The following is a 20704-nucleotide window of genomic DNA, read 5'->3' on the forward strand; positions in this document are numbered from 1 at the left end:
GTGTTTTTAGTTTTATACACTTTTCTGCATTGTATGTATTACATTGAGTAAAACCTCCAGACTTCCCATAATTTTTCACATCTGGAAAACAGTATTTCATAATTAGACCTACATATCTTTCCTGTCTTCCCAGATCTAAATTTACATTTATTTACATTTACATTTATTAATTTAGCCAACACTATTATCCAAAGTGACTTATATATTTCAATTATATTACAAAGTCCATTGTCCCTGGAGAAATTTGGGGTTAAGTGCCTTGCTCAAATGCACAATGGTGGAAGCCAAGAATTGAACCCACAACTTTTCTGGCTACTACATGCTACTGTAGCCTAAAGTAGCTCATTAGGTCAGACCACCCCTGAAAATGTCAGAACAGCTTTTATAGCACAACATTGCCAGTTAAAATGCTACATAGTACATACAGTACTGCTGCTTTAAATGTGTCTGGGTAGGCGGCCTACATATTCTATTGTTCACATATGCCACCAACACCATCACAACCTCACATTTGCCACCAATCAAGCGCACCTTCCTTCTAGGGCTGTCACTTTTGTGAAAAAATCCTGTTCGATTTTTGAGACATAAGTGTTCATTGAATCGATTGTAAAATTGATTTTTCATGTCTAAAGACATTTCCATTTTCAACGCCAAATATAGGCCAATCCTAGCCTAGAAATCTAGACGCGCCCCTAGCGGCAGCAAATTACATTTGCTGCCAGGGCTAGTCTAGCAACTCTCCGTTGACTTGTGAGCTCTAGAAATCGAAACTAAATCTGGCATTGAAATCGTGCATAGAGTCGTTTGTTGGGCTTAACATAATGATTGATGGCAGAGTTGCAACGGTTTGGCTTGAATTCCCTGCTACTTGAAAACAAATATCATATTGCGTCCTATTGCGTGCAGAGGGAATTTGAAAGACAACTGATTATCCCGACCCTCGGACTGAGCACTGCGAACGGTGAGTGCCCAGACCCTACATTATAATGTGGGTCTGGCTCGCCAGGCTAGGCCAATCCACAAACAACTAACAAACATTAGGACGAACATAAAGAGGGCGCTTGTAGACGCAAGCCAGCAATATTTCTGATGATTTATTGGCGTGAAGTTTTGCGCACAATGACAAACAGGAGTGCAACATTCTCGAAAAACAATAAGCCGAGTGGACTGCCATTACATCAGTGACAAACATTACTGCAGTCTTCAACGTATCTGTGTCTGTGTTTACGATTAGAAATGTCAAACAAATTTTGCCTACTGTACATAGAACTCGATTGCACAGTTTGCATAGCCTACCGCTTTGTTCTTTTCCATAGTTTGATGTACCAAAAATCCAAAGTACTTCCACATCGAACTCCTCAAGTTATTAGGGCCTATCACTCGTCTCTCTCATGTCGCACAGGTTGATCGCGTTTTTTGGCAAAACACGAGCAGCACAGCAGCTGATTGAAACAGCTGTTTCCGGTGCGTAAAATTGTTGGGAATTTTCTTTTTAGCTTTCGCAATGCTTACTGCACTTCGGAATTCTTTTATATTCTTATATTCTTGTTTGTGAATTTTATTACATCTATCCTTTTTTTAGTTGTTTAATTCGTTTAAAATTAATAGTGTACATATTTGGTTAAAATCGATTCCCTATTTTAGTTTTCGAAACTTGTGTTGTTTGGTCCAATCGATTATGCAATTGATTTTCGAACGTAAAATGGCCCTACTTCCTTCCTCCGTTATTTTTAGAACCACCAGCCACCACTGATACACACACACACTAACACACATATACATGTATACACACAAACACACACGCACACATGCGTACACACACACACACACACACACACACACACATACACACACACACACACAGTGGACATCACATTTAATAGGCACTTAAACTTTGTCCTCTATAAACCCAGCTAGTCCCACCTGCAGCTCTGGTAGCACACACACACTTTACACTTTATAGTAGTAATAGTCATTCGGTCAGGTGTGTGTTTGTGTGTGTTAATGAGTACATATACAGTGTGTGTGTGTGCGTGTGTGTGTGTGTGTGTGTGTGTGTGTGTGTGTGTGTGAGTGTGTGTGTTGACAGAAAAAAACACTTGACTGTGTGTAAATGTTGCATGTCATACAGTGTCTGAAGCTACCAAAACCAAGGCCTTTGTCTATCATGTGTGTGTGTGTGTGTGTGACAGAGAGTGTGTATCTTTGTTGCACATGCAAAGCAAATAATATTTTGCTTGTATTGTAAGTGAAGTACACTCATGCATGTGTGTGTGTGAGTGTGTGTGTTATAAATATTAATTATAATATTAAATATACTGGTGCTGACTCCTTTCTGTATGAAAAAGGGGCTCACAGCATCACACACACACACAGACACACACACAGACATCAGTTAGAGTCAAACTTCCTCTTCTCGCTCTATCTTTGTCTGGGTATATACATACATACAGCTCTGGGCTCATTTGAACATTCCAGAGACGGACTTGCCTGTGTGTGAGTGTGAAAGAAGAGAGTATTCACCAGAATGTGTGTGTTGCTTCCACAGATGAGAGCTTTTACTGGACTTGTTGTCCTGCTGGTTACATCAACTTATGGTAAGTGTGTGTGTGTTCTTTCCATATCTAAAATGTGTGTGTGTAAAATAGGCTAGATTAGACTAGACTAGAAGTTCTCTAGAAGATTCTACTGCTACTTACAGTTTCATGAACCCCTGATGTGATGTGATGTGATGTTCTTCTGGAACGGTTGACGGTTGGTTCTCATTTTATTTAGTGACTTGAAAAGGAACTCGGGGGTAGTCTCGGCCGTTTGTGTGTGTCTCCATTGCCAGAGAACTTCTAAGGGGCTGAAACAAGTAACTGCCTCGGGGTAGGAGAACTTCTAAGGGTCTGAAACAAGTACCTGCCTCGGGGTAGTTACTTCAGTGCGGCCCTGAAGAAGTCCTGCAGTGGTGTGGAATGTGAACGAGGCGTGTCGGGAAGAGCACAAGAGCCAGCAAGGCTGACGTTACAGCTAAATTAATTACAGGACTACATTAGAATGTTGGGTTGAGGTACACTGAAATAACTAACTAATGTCCAGTTAGAAATAGGCTTTCAGTAATCAGAATTTCAATGGTATATTCATTTATCAAGTAATTACAATTACAAAATCTACATAATTCACCATTTAATTTGGACCAACTATATTAGAACGATATTCTTTGACATTTGAGTTCATCTAATTAGCGTCACAATCGTGCAGGCTGCATATGGGTGTCTAGGGTTGAATTGTGAAAATACAAGCAGTTACATGTTTCTTACATTAAAAAGAAGATACAATATCAACAATGACGGGTATCAAAAAGTGTCATCCTTGTATATAATATGGTGTTGGTGCATTTGCTAGGTAATAATGTAAACTGTAGGCTACTTCTGCTGCCAGTCAACAAAACTCATGCCTTTTATGTCTGAGTACATAGCCTACACAGAATTTGATGTCTGATAAACACAAACAAGAAGAAAGCAGAATAGCCGTTTCAATTGAAACTACCAGAAATTATATAATCAGAAGTTAATTTGGACCAAAAACCGGGACAATTTGTGGCCCGGAAAATATTATTAATTATCCTGGACAGTTACTCAAAAAGGAGAACAATCCCAGAAAATCCAATACGTGTGGCAACCCTAGTCCTGTCAGCAGTGGAGACACAATGGCTTAAAGGGATGAATAGTACCCATGTAGTGGGCCAAACACCTGTAATGGAAACACACCTTTGGTCCTCATTTAGTGACATGTAAATAGGGGGCCGAACACCTGTAATGGAAACGCACCTTTGGTCCTCATTTAGTGACTTATAAAGGAAGGACACAGTGTTGGGATCTAAATGCATGTGGTCATTGCTAATGATGTAGCCCTGGCTGTAAAGCTCTGTACCCCCCACTCTATTTGGGCCCTCACATATTCTCACAGCCATAACCTACTCACACATGTGTATAGTACAGGGAGGTATTACTCATATTAGTATAATACACTATGTGTACTTTAATAGACAATAAGCGTCTGACCTGCTGTGCTAATGTAAGTGGCAGTCTTTCTTGGTTCCATATAGCATACCACTAATGTCTAGCAATAAGTATGGCATGACAAAAAATGAAAAATATAAAACATAAAAAACGTTCTGCAAAAATGCTTACTAATACAAAATGTATCAACATAGAAAGTGAACTAGATGTACCGCAGAGCGGTACAAAATATGACCACCGCCCAGTCCAGCACATTTTTTCCACAAAAAGAAATCACGCTGAAAGGCCTATATGATTCTAACTGTCTCACTAAATTGCATTATCCACACTCAATTCTCACTGGTATCTGCTAGACAACAAGTACCAAAACATGATTAGTTCATAGATTTCACATGTAAAATTCATTTTATACAACCCCACCTCCATCTTGCCTGTTCATAATTCTGAGAAATTCTTGATTGTTTGTGTTATGTTTATGTTATGTGTGTGGGTGTGTGAGTGTGTGTGTGTGTGTGTGTGTGTGTGTGCGTGCTTGTGTGTGTGCCTGCGTATGTGCCTGTGCATGCAAGCGTACATATGTCTACTGTGTGAGTATGTGTCATACGTATGATTACTGTGAATGTATGTGTGTGTGTGTGTGTGTATCTGTTTGTGCACATGTGTGCACAAGAAATGGGTTAACATGACCCCTGGAGGCAAACATACGGGAAAAAATGGTCATCCTAGGCCCTACAGTTCTCAAGATATTCACAGAGAACTGTGTCTGCCCTACCCTCCTTTCGGGGGGTCCAGTCCAGCGGGGGGGCTACAGATCAAAACGAAAAATGACGGTTCCATGCTATCCAAGTGGGGGTACATGCCCACCAAGTTTTGTGTACCCCGGTCTTTCAGTGTCCCGGGAATCCTTGTTGTTGTGCGTCACTAAATGTACACATAAATTATTTTATTGTAAGGCCCCCCATGAACAAAAGTACACAAAACTTGGCATGCATTCGGAGGGTGTCATAATGATCCTACACTTTTAATTTCGTGCAGTTTTGACCTTGTCAGCCAGAGATATTGTGATGAAAACACCTAATTTTTTGCTTTTTAATTTTTAACTAGGTGGCGCTATACATGAAATAAGTGGTAATGGGATGGGTTGACATGCCCCCTTAAGACCAACATACATAAAAAAGGTGGACCTCCTAGGCCCTACGTTTCTTGAGATATTCACAGAAAACTGTCTCCGGCCACCTACAGGCCAGTTGGTGTATTGTAACATAAATTAATTTATTGTGTGGCCCCCCATGAACGGAATTCCACGAAACTTGGCGTGCATTCAGAGGGTGTCATAATGATCCTAAACTTCCAATTTTGTGCAGTTTTGACTATGTTAGGTCACAGATACCTGCGATTACAACACCTCATTTTTACTTTTTTGTGTTTAACTAGGTGGCGCTATACATGAAATGAGTGGTTATGGAATGGGTTGACATGGCCCCTTGAGATCAACATACAAAAAAAATGGTCCTCCTAAACCTTACGGTTCTCGAGATATTCACAGAAAACTGTGTCTGCCCTACCCTCCTTTCGGGGGGTGCAGTCTAGCGGGGGGGCTACAGATCAAAACGAAAAACAATGGTTCCATGCTATCCGTATGGGGTTACATGCCCACCAAGTTTCGTCTACCCCGGTCTTTCAGTGTCCCGGGAATCATTGACGGAAATTTGGACATGCGAAAAATTAAAAATAAATAAAAATAAATAAATAAAACAATTCTGACTAAACCTATATGACCGCCGCTTCGTCTTCTGTGGCTGCCTATATAAACTGGTTAGGTCTCAGTTAGCAGCCTGTTCATCTCGTTGACCGTCTCATACTAAGCAACTCATGTGCGTCACATGACCTATGTTACATGGTTGGATTTTAGCCCATTCCTCCTTGTAAAGTAACTAAGAAATAACAACATAATCATGTTGTACAACAAATAAGTCTTTCAAATTGGCCCTTATAGCTAATATGTCCAAATAAGATAATAAACTGTTTGTGTGGTATGAATGGACCTACATGCTCACTGCCGTTTCTCACTGCTGCAGTAACACACACTGGCGTCACATGTTGCTAAATAACAAGACATGAAATCAAACAGAAAAAACAGACACAGATGAGGCTAAGAGCTGTTGACATGTTCATCCATTTGTTTGTCAGTAGTCGTTCCTATTTAGGTTTATCGTTAACAGATAGACAAAGTACAGAGTTTTGATTTTGTGTGGATGTTTAATCTAAAGTCATCCAATAGAAAACTTTATGTGATTCTATAGGCTATATTAAGGGAGGCCACCCATCCATCACAGCTTACAGTAGTGTAGAACTCCTGATGTGAGTTGATCTGATATGGAGTAGTGTAGTGTACAGTAGTGTAGAACTCCTGATGTGAGTTGACTCTGTCTTTTTGCTAAAACACAGTCTCACACACACACAGCAGTTCAACACAAAATAGCTAATAAAGCTCATTCGTACTGATGTTTTTATGTGATGAGAATAAATCTCCTCTCTTAATGCAGGTCTGGACTCCATGTGTGATGCTACTCAGGATGCTGCATGTTATGGGGCTCTGGGAGGACCTGTGTACCTGCAGCTGATGAAGAACACCAGTGGACATGACCTGAGCCTCCAGTTATACAGGGAAAATAACATTATCTTCAAAAAGAGAAAATTAATACCAGTGTTTACTAATCAATCATTCAGTGTGACGTGGCAGTTTGTTCCTGATAACGGGACCATGATTATCAACCCTGCAGAGAGGAGAGACGCAGGAACATACAGAGTCCAGATCTATGAGGCAACAGGGAGAGCAGTGGAACACACAGTACAGCTGACCATAGAAGGTAAATCACTTCATCTCTCCTCTGATGTGATAACAGATGTAACATCTCCTGCACTGTAACACAGAGGGATTTAGTGAGGATCTCAAAGGGGTCTATAAGGACACAGTGCAGTGGATGATTGAAAGTAAATATCCTCATCTGCTCTGTTAGACATTAGTAAGTTTACTAATCAGACTCTAATGGCTGTAAGTAAACTCAGAGAGTGTGAGCTGTCTTCCCCCACCAAGCGGAGAATTCTTGTCATGAAATTAAAATTCCACTGGAGCTCCAAGCGGATGTGTACACGCAGCCTTACAACACTGTTTACAGCTCTTCGAGTCACGGTAAAATGTAATTTTTGGTACATAGCTAATTTAGATACACCTATGGTGTGGGTGCTTGCGTTTCTTTAGGAATCCGCCGTCTTGGTTTGTATAGAAATGCATACTAAGTGACATATACATGCAAAACATGGGACCGACGGTAATAGGGGGAGTTCCGATAGTACGGAGGGGTTTGTCTTTGAGCAACTCCGAGCTCATGTAATTTTATGTTCATGTGTTTTATTTTCATGCCATTTGAATCCAACACAGGACACATGTAACCGAGGTCGTAAAGACTGATTCAATAAAACACTGGTAAAACATCAGTTTCAGAGTCATGCACACGCTGAATGATTTTGGAGCCCCGACCAGTAGGCACGGCTGAAGTGCCCTTGAGCAAGGCACCTAACCCCTCACTGCTCCCCGAGCACCGCTGTTGTTGCAGGCAGCTCACTGCGCCAGGATTAGTGTGTGCTTCACCTCACTGTGTGTTCACTGTGTGCTGAGTGTGTTTCACTAATTCACTGATTGGGATAAATGCAGAGACCAAATTTCCCTCACGGGATCAAAAGAGTATATATACTTATACTTACACTTATACATGTAGGCTATTTTAGAGTAATTATACTAAAACTACTGTTTTAAGCTCTTGGTCATTCTTAGCTCATTTGCATAATACCCCCCCCCCCCCCCCCCCTCAGCTCCTGTGTCTAGTGTGGACCTGTCAATCAGCAGCTCAGCCAATGGGGAGAGGAGTGTGATGTGCTCCTCCAATGGGGACAGTCCTCAGTACAGCTGGTCTCTGGATGGGAGGCCTCTGGGTGAAACTGATGCTGATCTCAGTTCAGATAACCAGACTCTCCTGCTGAGGGGGGATGTGACTGGACAACTCACCTGCAGCGTCAGGAACCACGTCAGCAGCACACACACCACACCTCTGCTGTTTGGATGTTCTGGTCAGTGACTGTTTCACACTTTCTCAGTGACTGTTCCACACTGAATTACACACTTTCACAAACTTTCTTCCCGTCATGGTGATATCTTTTAAACTAAACTATCTGACAACATGCTGCTTTGTAGTTTTCAGTAGAAGTGCGCTGTGTTTGAAACATCTGCAGGATCACTCCCACTGGACACAGTTCCTCCACTGGTGTCATATGCAGCTCAGGGAGAGAGACGCCACCCAACACACACACACACACACACACACACACATGTGCACACACACTCCCCAGGCCCCTTAGCAGCAACACAAACACAAGAGGCTCTAAAATAGGGTCTTAACAGGCTGTGGTTGGAAAACAAATGGGCATGTCACACACAATGCAACTACTACTGTTTGTATTGATGATATTATTTATGATAATGTTGCTGTCTGCAGGAGGTATTTCTCCAGTGTTCATCAGTGTGTGGCTGGCAGAGATCATCATCCTCACATCACTGCTGGTGGGAGGGTATTACCTCTACATAATGTAACCTGTGAGTGATGTGGTTTACGTCACTCACTGGTCAAGTTGCCATAACCTTAAAAACTTTATTTACTTCCGGGGCGCCCGTGTTTACATTTTGGCCTAGTAAGACCTAAGCTTCCTGCTACACACACCTGACGACACTTACACTGATTAGAGTAATTGCAGCCACACACAATAAAACCAGGAAGCAGCTGTAACAGCGCTGCGTGTTCTGTCTTTCCACTTTACTCCGAGCTGTGGGGATTTAATGGAGATCCCGGCAAGGTTGGTCTGTTTGTGTGTTAAGATTACCTTTTTATAACGTAACCTAACTGCATTGTACTTCCCTACAGTTGCGGGTATCCTCTGCGGTGTTCAGCTTCTGCGTGAGCGTTTACGGACATTGATAACGACTTGCTGTTATTCCGAGAGGGGCTACATATGTGCGTGTGCGGTGCGGATGTTAAATGTAGGTACGGAAATGCAAGTATGGCGAACTGGTTCTTGAGTGGCATGCACTATACATGATTAACATTTTGATTCTGATGTATTGAGGCTGTGCTGTACTAATCTGTTTGGCTGTGTGTTTCAGGAGTTGCCATTGCTGTTTTGCCTGTTTCTGTTTGTTTAGTTTTATTTTGTTTCTTTGTCAGTTATAGATGTGCGTCTTTAGCTGTGATGCTAAGACAATGATTGGGCAATGATTGCTGTTTCTCTGCATAGGATTCCATCTGCACTCAGCTTGGGTACTGGCGGTCCAAATTCTTGGTTGCATTAGGCTAGTGTCATCTCTATTCTCTCTCTCTTTGTGTTAACAGAGCCTGTGAACGTGGTACTGGTGTTGGGATGCTGGCTTGTTCCTTTTCCTGCACTGCATGAGGTGAACTAGGCATAGAGCTAATGAGCACCCCCATTCTATTTTGTAGTTTGCTGTGTAGCCGTATGTGTGTGTGTGTGTGTGTGTGTGAGACACATTTCAGATATTGGAGCACGTGGCGTGGTTGCTGTGTTGAACTTCCCCCATTCTCCCTACATCCAGGTAACCACTCTCGTTGGCTGTTAAACTCATTGTTGCTTAGCGTTGCTTATTATATGAGACCGCCAGTACTTCAGCCTTTACTATTGCTTGCTGCTTATTGTTGTGAGGCCTTGCTTTTATCTTTTCATACTGGAATAAAGTGATTGCTATTGATGAATTTATCTTGCTGAAGTGTTTTAATATAATCCTGGTTATTCTAAATAAACATTGCCCAGTCACTGGAATATCAGTCTTTGTCTTTCTGTTTCATACAACTGTACCTGTGTGGAAGTTCTCTACACTAATTACAAGTCTTAAGGGGCGGGGCCTTAAGTGGCGTAGTCTGGTCTTTTTACCTCAAATAGTAACCTGGGTTACAATTTGGCGTAGTCGGGCAGGATTGTATTGGTAAACAGAGACGAGTATTCCAGGTTGCCCTTTAGTCTGTGTTTTGGGTTTGTTTTTTTATTGTTATGTTAACAGGCAAAACAGCAGTGGCACATCGAGGGACGTTAAACGACATCTGGTGGCGAGTGCATCAGGCTGCTGTGTGGGATAAGGCTGTACTTTGCTGCTGCTCTTCACATCTGAGGTCATGACTGAGGAGGTACAAGGACTTAAGGACTTAGTACAGAAACTACAAGCTGAAAATGACCAACTTAGGCGTGAGCAGACCTCTGCTCAGCCGAGTACTAGTGACTCTACTGCAAGGACTGATGGACATTTGCGTAACACTGGGACTGAGCGTTTGTTGTATATACCCAGAGAAAGGAAATGCCCAGTTTTTCGGGGAACCTCTGGGATTGGGATTGAGGAATGGCTAGAGGAGGTAAAAGCTAGCACACGAGCCAGACATTTGAGTGGGTTGGATGAAGCTTATTTTATGCAGGATCATCTAGAAGGGGAGGCTAAAGATGAGATTCGCTACCGGAGTAGAGCAGAAAGGGAGGACCCTGCTAAGATAATTACCATCTTGAAAGAGCTGTATGGTTGTGCTAAATCATATGTTGAATTACAAGAGAGCTTCTTTTCGTGTAAACAACAAGAGGGGGAATCATTGCAGGAATATTCACACGCTCTTTGTTCTCTCATGTATAAAGTGTGACAACGGGCCCCCACTTCTTTAACTAACTTTGATGTATTGTTGCGTGACCAGTTTATTGAATATGTATGTGACCCAGCCCTTCGTAGAGAGCTAAAGCGTTTAGTTCGTGAGTCCCCTCAAATGTCTATGCTCGAGGCTCGGGCTGCAGCCATCCAATGGGAGCGGGAGGGTAGGCCCAGTGATTGTGGGAGGAGTAGGAGTTATTCTGTCCCTTCTCTGTGTGCCATGCATTATTCTAGGCCCTCACACAAGTTTGAGCCAGCACCATCCGGGCAACCCAGTACTGAGTTGGTTGAGCTTAAAGAGATGCTATTAAAGCAACAAGAGCAGATTAATAACCTTACTCAAAGTATTGCCTCCCTAGCAGTTCCACAGCGGCCCATGAGGCTGAACCGCCCAAACCCGGTCATCTGTCGCAGGTGCCAGCAACCAGGCCACTATGCAAGAGAGTGTGATAATGAACGTGCTGTAATCCCCCCCCCTCACACCACAGTTGCTCAAGCCAGTGCTGTACAACACCAAACATGGGAAGGCAGCAGTGGCCCCAGTCTGCCCCCTTCGGTAAGCCAGCCTGTTTTATCTCTTTTAGGTCAATGCCCTATAGTAACTGTTAAATTGGGGGGAGTTGGGGTGAACTGCTTATTAGACACTGGTTCAATGGTCTCAACTATACATGAGAGTTTTTTTCGACAACACCTACAGGGCCAACTTAGGGATTGTAACTGGCTGCAGCTGCAAGCAGCCAATGGCCTTGAAATACCATATGTGGGGTATGTGGAGTTAACTGTGGAGGTTTTGGGAAAATCTCTACCAAAGCGAGGTTGGTTGGTGGTCAGAGATCCTCCTGGGCTCCTTAGCACCCATAGTGCACCAGGGGTACTGGGGATGAATGTGATAAAAGAATGTTATTCTGAATTGTTTACTCAGCACGGCCCCACTCTGTTTGACAGTCCAACAGCCGGCCCAGAGTCTAGACTATGGACGGAAGCTTTTCAGTTATGCCAGCAAGCCCAAGTCACTGTCCCTCGCCCCGCTGGTTTGGCAAAGGTAAGAGGCCGTAAGGCTGTTCATATACCTGGTAGTTCGGTTAAGTTTGTGGCAACAACTTGCGCTCAACAGTTTTGTAGGGCCCCTGGTTCTGTTTTACTTGAGCCTCCTAATACCACCCAGCAGTTGCCCAATGGGTTATTGCCCCTCCCTGCGCTCCTTAGCATACGTCATGGCACTGTGTATGTCCCCATTCTTAATGTTAACGACACCATGGCTGTCCTTCCCCCACGCTGTCCAGTAGGCATCTTATCTCAGGCCCAAATAGTGAGTTTACCCCCGGGTATCACAGAAAAGGTGGGACCAGTTGGCATGCCTGATGGGAGGGAGGGCACAGGGGGTGGGATCACTGCTTCTGTCAATATGCAGTTAGGTGGGTTCCATTCAGTGTTGGAGAAGATTCAGAGGTGCGATCTGTCTGTGCTTCCTCAGTCAGAGCAGGAGAGTGTTAGAGGTTTGTTGAGGCAATATGCCTCTGTGTTCTCTGCATCTGAGGGTGATCTGGGGTGCACCACACTGTTATCACATGACATCCCACTGATTGACGATCGGCCTATAAGGCAAAGGTTTAGACGCATCCCTCCCTCTGATTATGAGGCTGTTAAGGCCCATATCCGTCAACTGCTGGATAGCCAGGTTATCCAGGAGAGTTGCAGCCCTTTTGCCTCCCCCATTGTGTTAGTAAAGAAGAAAGATGGCAGTTTGAGGATGTGTGTCGATTACAGACAGCTCAATAGCAGAACGCGCAAGGATGCTTTCCCCCTGCCTCGGATCGAGGAAACTTTGGACTCTTTGTCTGGGGCCCAGTGGTTCTCAACCATTGATCTTTCCAGTGGGTATCACCAAATCCCAGTGACAGAAAGTGACCGCCCTAAAACTGCATTCTGTACACCCTTCGGGCTCTTTGAATTTAATAGAATGCCCTTTGGGTTGTGCAACGCCCCCAGCTCATTCCAACGGCTTATGGAGCGGATATTTGGAGACCAGAATGGCCAGTCACTATGGTTGTATTTAGATGATATTATTATTTTTTCCTCTGATGCAGATGAACACCTGAAACGCCTAGAGCTGGTGCTGGGACGGTTACAGAGAGAGGGAATTAAAGCTAAGTTGGAAAAGTGCTGCTTTTTCCGAAAAGAAGTCCGTTACCTTGGACATCTCATCTCCCCTGATGGTGTTTCCACAGATCCAGAGAAAGTCTCTGCGGTTGCCAACTGGTCAAGGCCTAGGAACACTCAGGAACTGCGATCTTTCCTGGGTTTTGCCAGCTACTACCGGCGTTTTGTGGAGAAATTTGCAAAGCTGGCGGGCCCTCTCCATCGCTTGGTAGCTGCACAGGGCGGAACCAAGGGTCGAAGGAATCAGAGATCTAGCCTGGATGATGTTTGGTCGGACGAGTGTGAGAAAACCTTTCAAGAATTGAAGGTACGGCTAGTTAGTGCTCCAACCCTAGCTTTTGCGAATTTCTCACTACCATTCATTTTGGAAATAGATGCAAGTCATCAAGGATTGGGGGCGGTGCTCTCGCAGGAGCAAGATGGAAGAATTCGTCCAGTGGCATATGCCAGTCGGAGCCTCAACCCGGCCGAAAAGAAGTATAGCTCCATGAAGTTAGAGTTTCTGGGTTTAAAATGGGCTATGACTGACAAATTTCGGGAGTACCTTTGGGGCCAACAATGTGTTGTGTGGACAGACAATAACCCACTTAGCCATCTGAACACGGCCAAATTAGGTGCCACTGAACAAAGGTGGGTGGCAGAATTAGCAGCGTTTAATTTTATTGTCCGTTACAGACCAGGTCGCACCAACCAGAATGCAGACTCCCTGTCCCGGCAACAAGTTGAGCCCAGCGTGGACTTACCAGCAGTGATCTTTCCTGGAGGGGTGTTGCCAGCCCCTTTACAAGAGGCCATCTCAGGGAGGGGAAAAGCGGTGACACAGGCAGCCATCACAGCCCTCCCAAGCTGTTCCCCTGCAGACCTGAAGGAACTCCAGGAAATGGATCCCACCATTAGTGCTCTTCTTTCTTTCTGGCAGACAGGACGTATGCCAAGCCGGACTGAACGCGAGGGACTGCCACAGACCACCCGAACATTGCTGCGGGAGTGGGGTCGACTAGAAATGGTCAATGGCCTACTGCACCGGAAGGTTTTCAGACCCGATGGAGGGGAGGGATGGTTGCAACTCGTGCTCCCAGAGTGTCTGAAGGAAGAGGTCCTGCACCAGCTCCATGATTCACAAGGCCACCAAGGCAATGAGCGGACGGCTGATCTGGTTCGGCAAAGGTGTTTCTGGCCAGGTATGGCCAGAGACATCAAGGAGTGGTGTGAACAATGTGCACGATGCACTCTCTCTAAACCTGGTCAGTCACATGGGAGGGCCCCAATGGGCCATTTGTTGGCAAATAGGCCAAATGAGGTGTTAGCCATTGACTTTTCATTCCTAGAACCATCTCGAGATGGGTTGGAGCAGGTATTGGTAATAACTGATATCTTTTCTAAATTCACCCAGGTCATACCCACTCGGGACCAGCGAGCATCCACTGTGGCCAGTGTCCTCATCAAGGAGTGGTTTTACCGGTTTGGTGTCCCAGCCAGGCTCCATTCTGATCAGGGTAGGTGCTTTGAAAGTGCTATTGTCCACCAGCTGTGTGCTTTGTATAACATCCAAAAGACTCGCACCACACCATATCACCCACAGGGAAATGGGCAGTGCGAGCGCTTTAATCGCACCATGCATAATCTACTGCGCACCCTTTCAGCAGAACAGAAGAGCCATTGGCCACAGTATCTCCCGCAGTTGGTATTTAGCTACAATACTACAGTACACCAAACTACTGATGAGTCCCCACATTTTCTGATGTTTGGGCAAGAAGCCCGACTCCCTGTCGATTTTCTTTTAGGTAGGATCTCTGAGCCGCGGAGAGGCACTGTTTGTGAGTGGGTCCAGGAACATCAAAGGCGGCTGGAAGTAGTCTTCAGCAGCGTGCGGGAGAGACTGAAATCTGCAGCTGAGAGTCGGAAAGCAAGGTATGACCTGAAGGCGACTTGTACCCCCTTGGAGGTGGGCCAGCAGGTATACCTTCGTGACCATTCGATGCGTGGCCGCAACAAGATCCAGGATGCCTGGTCTCCTGTGACCTACCAGGTGCTGCGAGCCCCTGCTCCAGGAGGAGTGGTATATACGGTGGCACCCATGCACGACTTGGACCAGATGCAACAGGTACACCGGACAATGATGAAGTGTATCCCATCCAGCAGATCCATCCCCCTGGAAGCAGAACAATCTGTAGGGCTACAAGTGCGACACCGCATACCGGAGGTGTTGGAAGAAACCGAAGATCCAGTTCCAGGAGTGGTGGTAACCATGGCAGCCGCACCAGGGTTGGATCCGGGAATCTCGTCCCCCCCTAGTACTCCCCCACTTGCCATATTGGAAGGCGCTCCTGTAACCCAAAACTCCAGGCCGGGTGCCAGTGCAAGTACTCATCCCCTCCACACCCAGGCAACGTCTTCGATCAGCCCCGAAGGTCCCCGTCGGAGTACTCGAACAACCGCGGGGCAGCATTCTAACCCACATCGGCTTCCAGCATCAGTGGGGAGTTTAGGCATGGGGGCTGCAACCTCTAGGGCGCCTGGCCTCAGTGTACCTCCCCCTGAGAGTGAATTTTAGTTTTTTTTATTCTTGGGTTTTAATTTGAGTTTTCTTTGTTATATCTGGTTATGGTGAGCTAATCGATGGGACATCGATTTATGTTGAGGGGGGAAGAATGTAACCTGTGAGTGATGTGGTTTACGTCACTCACTGGTCAAGTTGCCATAACCTTAAAAACTTTATTTACTTCCGGGGCGCCCGTGTTTACATTTTGGCCTAGTAAGACCTAAGCTTCCTGCTACACACACCTGACGACACTTACACTGATTAGAGTAATTGCAGCCACACACAATAAAACCAGGAAGCAGCTGTAACAGCGCTGCGTGTTCTGTCTTTCCACTTTACTCCGAGCTGTGGGGATTTAATGGAGATCCCGGCAAGGTTGGTCTGTTTGTGTGTTAAGATTACCTTTTTATAACGTAACCTAACTGCATTGTACTTCCCTACAGTTGCGGGTATCCTCTGCGGTGTTCAGCTTCTGCGTGAGCGTTTACGGACATTGATAACGACTTGCTGTTATTCTGAGAGGGGCTACATATGTGCGTGTGCGGTGCGGATGTTAAATGTAGGTACGGAAATGCAAGTATGGCGAACTGGTTCTTGAGTGGCATGCACTATACACGATTAACATTTTGATTCTGATGTATTGAGGCTGTGCTGTACTAATCTGTTTGGCTGTGTGTTTCAGGAGTTGCCATTGCTGTTTTGCCTGTTTCTGTTTGTTTAGTTTTATTTTGTTTCTTTGTCAGTTATAGATGTGCGTCTTTAGCTGTGATACTAAGACAATGATTGGGCAATGATTGCTGTTTCTCTGCATAGGATTCCATCTGCACTCAGCTTGGGTACTGGCGGTCCAAATTCTTGGTTGCATTAGGCTAGTGTCATCTCTATTCTCTCTCTCTTTGTGTTAACAGAGCCTGTGAACGTGGTACTGGTGTTGGGATGCTGGCTTGTTCCTTTTCCTGCACTGCATGAGGTGAACTAGGCATAGAGCTAATGAGCACCCCCATTCTATTTTGTAGTTTGCTGTGTAGCCGTATGTGTGTGTGTGTGTGTGTGTGAGACACATTTCAGATATTGGAGCACGTGGCGTGGTTGCTGTGTTGAACTTCCCCCATTCTCCCTACATCCAGGTAACCACTCTCGTTGGCTGTTAAACTCATTGTTGCTTAGCGTTGCTTATTATATGAGACCGCCAGTACTTCAGCCTTTACTATTGCTTGCTGCTTATTGTTGTGAGGCCTTGCTTTTATCTTTTCATACTGGAATAAAGTGATTGCTATTGATGAATTTATCTTGCTGAAGTGTTTTAATATAATCCTGGTTATTCTAAATAAACATTGCCCAGTCACTGGAATATCAGTCTTTGTCTTTCTGTTTCATACAACTGTACCTGTGTGGAAGTTCTCTACACTAATTACAAGTCTTAAGGGGCGGGGCCTTAAGTGGCGTAGTCTGGTCTTTTTACCTCAAATAGTAACCTGGGTTACAATAAGAAACAGGACATCACACACTCCAGGTCAGACATTAACACACATTATGCAGAATTACACATCTTCATTAGCCTGGGTGTTCCCATGCTGCCTTGCGCGCGATTTGATTCACGCTGCTAAGGCAGCCTGGAGACCATGGAGCAAATTTTCGCCTGAGATAGGCGACCAATCACAGAACAAGGGGGAAAGCAAGACGATGATGAGCTATGCACAGACGCATTTGATAGACATCCGTGGCACCCAATAAACGGATCTGGGCATTTTTTTCAAATACGAGAAAATGAACGTTTGGTTCCCAGACCACGTCTCATTGAGAAGTGGTGGCGCTAGCCAGGCTACATCTTCATCTTCTCTACACTAGAAACAACACTCACACACTCCAGTTCAGAATACACACAGTACACGCTTTTCTCATCTACTACCTTTACACCACACGTGATCACACACTCCAGGTCAGCGTACACATTACACATTTCATCTTCTGTTTTCTACACACCTGAAACAGACACCTCATCCTCCAGGTGAGTGTACAGACCTAGAGAGCGGCTAGACTGTTCCTGCACTAATGTGTTTGTTGTTTGTTATTTGTGTGTTTTTCTCTCTGAGAAACTGGTGTGTCTCGTCTCCCTCAGATGAGCGTAAGGACCAGGAAGTGGAGCTCACTCTGACCTCCACGAGTCGCAGGAGGAGGAGGACACCAGAGGAGGTGCAGATGCAGTGACTCCCCATTGGTCCAGAGGAGGTGCAGCACCAGACTACTCCTCCATTCCCCGTCCACTATAGAGACTCTGATCAGTCCAACTGTCATAGTGCCTATTTGTTACTAGACCCGGAAGAGCTCCAACTTCAATTCTGCTGTTCATTGGCGATTTCATGCTATTGTCTGGTTTCCTCTGGGTCAGATGCTCACTGGTGTTTGCGTGTGTGTGTGTGTGTGTGTGTGTGTTTGGGAGTGGCAGTTCTACTAGTGTAGTTGTTTCCAATATGCTTCAATATGCTCATATTAACCGTAAGATAAAATAGCTTATTGATTGTGTGTATTTCAATTTAATGATAAAATACCACAGCCATCCTATGGTGTGTGTGATATGCTAAGTATGCTAAGCTATGTACTATATGCCATATTGTGTGTGTGTGTGTGTGTGTGATGGTGATTTCATGACTGTTATCTTTTCATCTTTTCTTATTATCTGTGTATGTACAGTATAGTATTGCATTGGATGATTCTCTGTTGATGTCAACTCAAATAAACAGCTGAAGAGGCCAACAGCAGAGAATGCATGTTGTGCAGTGTTCTCAGCTGTGTGTGTGTGTGGGGGGGGGGGGGGGGGGCTTTATGGTCAGAAGGTCAGAGGCAGAAGGTCACACACACACAGTAAGGACTGGTTGCTGATGCAGATATGTCAAAACACTGTCTGTATTTCTGTTTTCTATACACGCTGTCACACTGTCACACACGCACACACACACACACACACACACACACACACACAAACATAGTCACACAAACACATGCTCTCTCTCTCACACACACACACACACACATGCACATGACATAAACTCTGATCTCTGGCTGCTCAGCACATAAGATGACAAAGAAAGAGAAAGAAAGTGGTTTGGTTACAGGTTATACTGTATATATACCGTCTCCTTTAAAGTCTCTCTCTGTGTGTGTGTGTGTGTGTGTGAGAGAGAGAGAGTATGTGTGTGTGTGTAAGTCTGCAGAACAGCAGGCAGTGTTTTGTGTTTCACATCGCTGCATCAGCAACAAGTCCTCTCTGTGACCCTCTGCATCTGACCATAAAGGCCACAAACTACAGCTCAGCATATTTACGATATAACACCCCATATACACACTAGACTTGTAGTCAAGACCGCCTAAACCGAGACCAAGACACTACCAAGACCAGAGGGTATCAAGACCGAGACCAAGACGAGACCAAGACCGAGACCAAAAAAAAAAAAAAAAAAGCTAGCGAGCTAGTGTTACCAAAGTCCTTTTAGGCATGTCCCTCCACTCGGCGGCCATATTGCAACGCTTTTTGGGTACTCATCGGGCATCCTATTCAGCAGAAATGCGCGTGCGCAAGGCTTCACCACACCAACCGTGCTCCAGTGTCGAGTTCACAACACATGATTGGCACAATGTCTGCACAACACAGCACATAATTGGCTCAAAGTAGTCAACTCACACCACATGATTCGCTCAATGTATACACATGTCGACATTTTGGCGAGGAAGGGGTGGGATATGTGTAGACAACGGCCATATTGGCGTTGCAAACTAGCCCCATGCATTTCTATGGAGGATTTTTTGAGTGCTGTGTCTCCACATTAGAAAGTCTCTGGTGTTACACCATAACTTGCATCAATTGAATAAGAGCAGCATACTGGGGCAGGGTTCTCAAGTTTTGAGCTCAGCTTGGAGTGAGATTGGGGGGGGGGGGTGCACTCACTCACTAATTATAAAAAAAAATTGGAAAGAAGCATTAACCCTTTGAGACCTTGAATTTGTCATTGTAATCTATACATCCTATATCTTGTTTTTGTCTGGGAAAGTATAATGCATAGCCTATGTCTCTTATGTCAGCCTTATCAAGGGAAACCATTTGTTTTTTTATGTCACCAGGAAGCATGTCAGTAGAAATAACTTTTCATATTTAGGTGGGATAGATTGGAATCTTGAAATATAATAATCGTGACGCTGGGATATTCTATGGCTCACCAATTTACGAGATGTAAGCCTATATGTACTGAGTGAGACAAATATTTTATTTATTAGGCTAATTGCTTTATTCACTTGAGTAGCCTATATTGTCACTGAATCATTAGACTAAGCATGTGCATGCCGAAACCGAGGACAGCAAGTTCATTATACATTATGGTGGTTGGCAGGTCATTGTCTGCAGCAGTCCTGTATGTTTAGAAAACAATGTAGGCCTATGTGTAGCATACTCGCTTAACTTGATAACACTCGTTAATAATAAGCTAATTTTCATTTATTGTTGACATGGTCCATGGAGGATCAGATGGGTGTCCCGGGACCTGATGAACACGGCGCTAAAAAGCACAAACGAGTGCGAAAGTTGCAGCCGTGACGACAGGGAAAGTGCAGGCAGCCACGAGAGTGATTGGTCGTGTAAAATGAACGTTGCTGATGTCTGGCTTACACAAAGCTATAACGACACAATCATTAGGTTTTCTTAATGACCGACAGTTTAGTTTAGTTTATAGATAAGAAATAATTTTGCAATAAAGTAGGCTAGGCCAAATGTTCGTGAAAAGGCTTGATTTACACACCCTGTAAAGTACCATAAGTAGGCTGGTTTACCAAATGACAGACAGTTGAATTTCTGAATAAAAAGAATGTTGGTGCAGTTTTGAAATCTTAAACGTGTAACCCCACACAAGCATAACGTGGTTGTAGGGAGGGGATGTGCTATTTTGGAATTTTACCCAGATACAACGAATAGCCTACTATTTTTTGATTGGATGTCGGTGGCTATTTATTTTTTTGATTTTTCTGGTGAGTGGTGCGCTAGTTCTGAGCCCTGCGAGAAATCCTCTCGTATCCCTGCGCCTCCTCTAATAATTATGCAGATACCTTGACATCCCTAGTAATATTTCTGCGTGAGAAATGCAAGGTGTGGTGTGTGAGCGTGTGAACTTGTTGAATTGCGTGTGTCTCACGCCCATTGCGTGAGACTTGAGAACCCTGCTAGGGTAAGAGGTTCAGTCCCAGTTTAAATTAAATTTA

At 44.5% G+C, this 20704-nt stretch overlaps 2 protein-coding genes across 6 annotated transcripts in view; both read left to right on the forward strand.

The window, feature by feature from the left end:
• The window catches only part of LOC143125565 (uncharacterized), a 62291-nt gene that overhangs the window by 19228 nt on the left and 22359 nt on the right, over positions 1–20704 (forward strand). Inside the window, exon 8 of one of the 5 annotated variants that reach the window (XM_076287148.1) lies at positions 17654–17942. The exons of the other annotated variants lie outside the window; for them this stretch is intronic. Coding sequence (XP_076143263.1) covers positions 17654–17730 — 77 coding nt within the window. The 3' untranslated portion in view covers positions 17731–17942. Of the gene's footprint in view, positions 1–17653; positions 17943–20704 lie in introns of those variants that run through there. 5 annotated transcript variants of the gene reach the window in all.
• On the forward strand, positions 9949–15472 carry LOC143126050 (uncharacterized). The gene is made up of 2 exons (XM_076287973.1): positions 9949–10255; positions 14312–15472. Exons 1-2 carry the CDS (start codon positions 10244–10246, stop codon positions 15470–15472), a joined length of 1173 nt encoding a protein of 390 aa, XP_076144088.1. The 5' UTR covers positions 9949–10243.

The sequence above is a fragment of the Alosa pseudoharengus genome, unplaced genomic scaffold (assembly GCF_046254945.1).
Source record: "Alosa pseudoharengus isolate Yale_2024_CS ecotype anadromous, Long Island Sound unplaced genomic scaffold, YU_APseudo_1.1 YU_APseudo_1.1_scf_16, whole genome shotgun sequence".
NCBI classification, from domain to species: Eukaryota; Metazoa; Chordata; class Actinopteri; order Clupeiformes; family Clupeidae; genus Alosa; species Alosa pseudoharengus.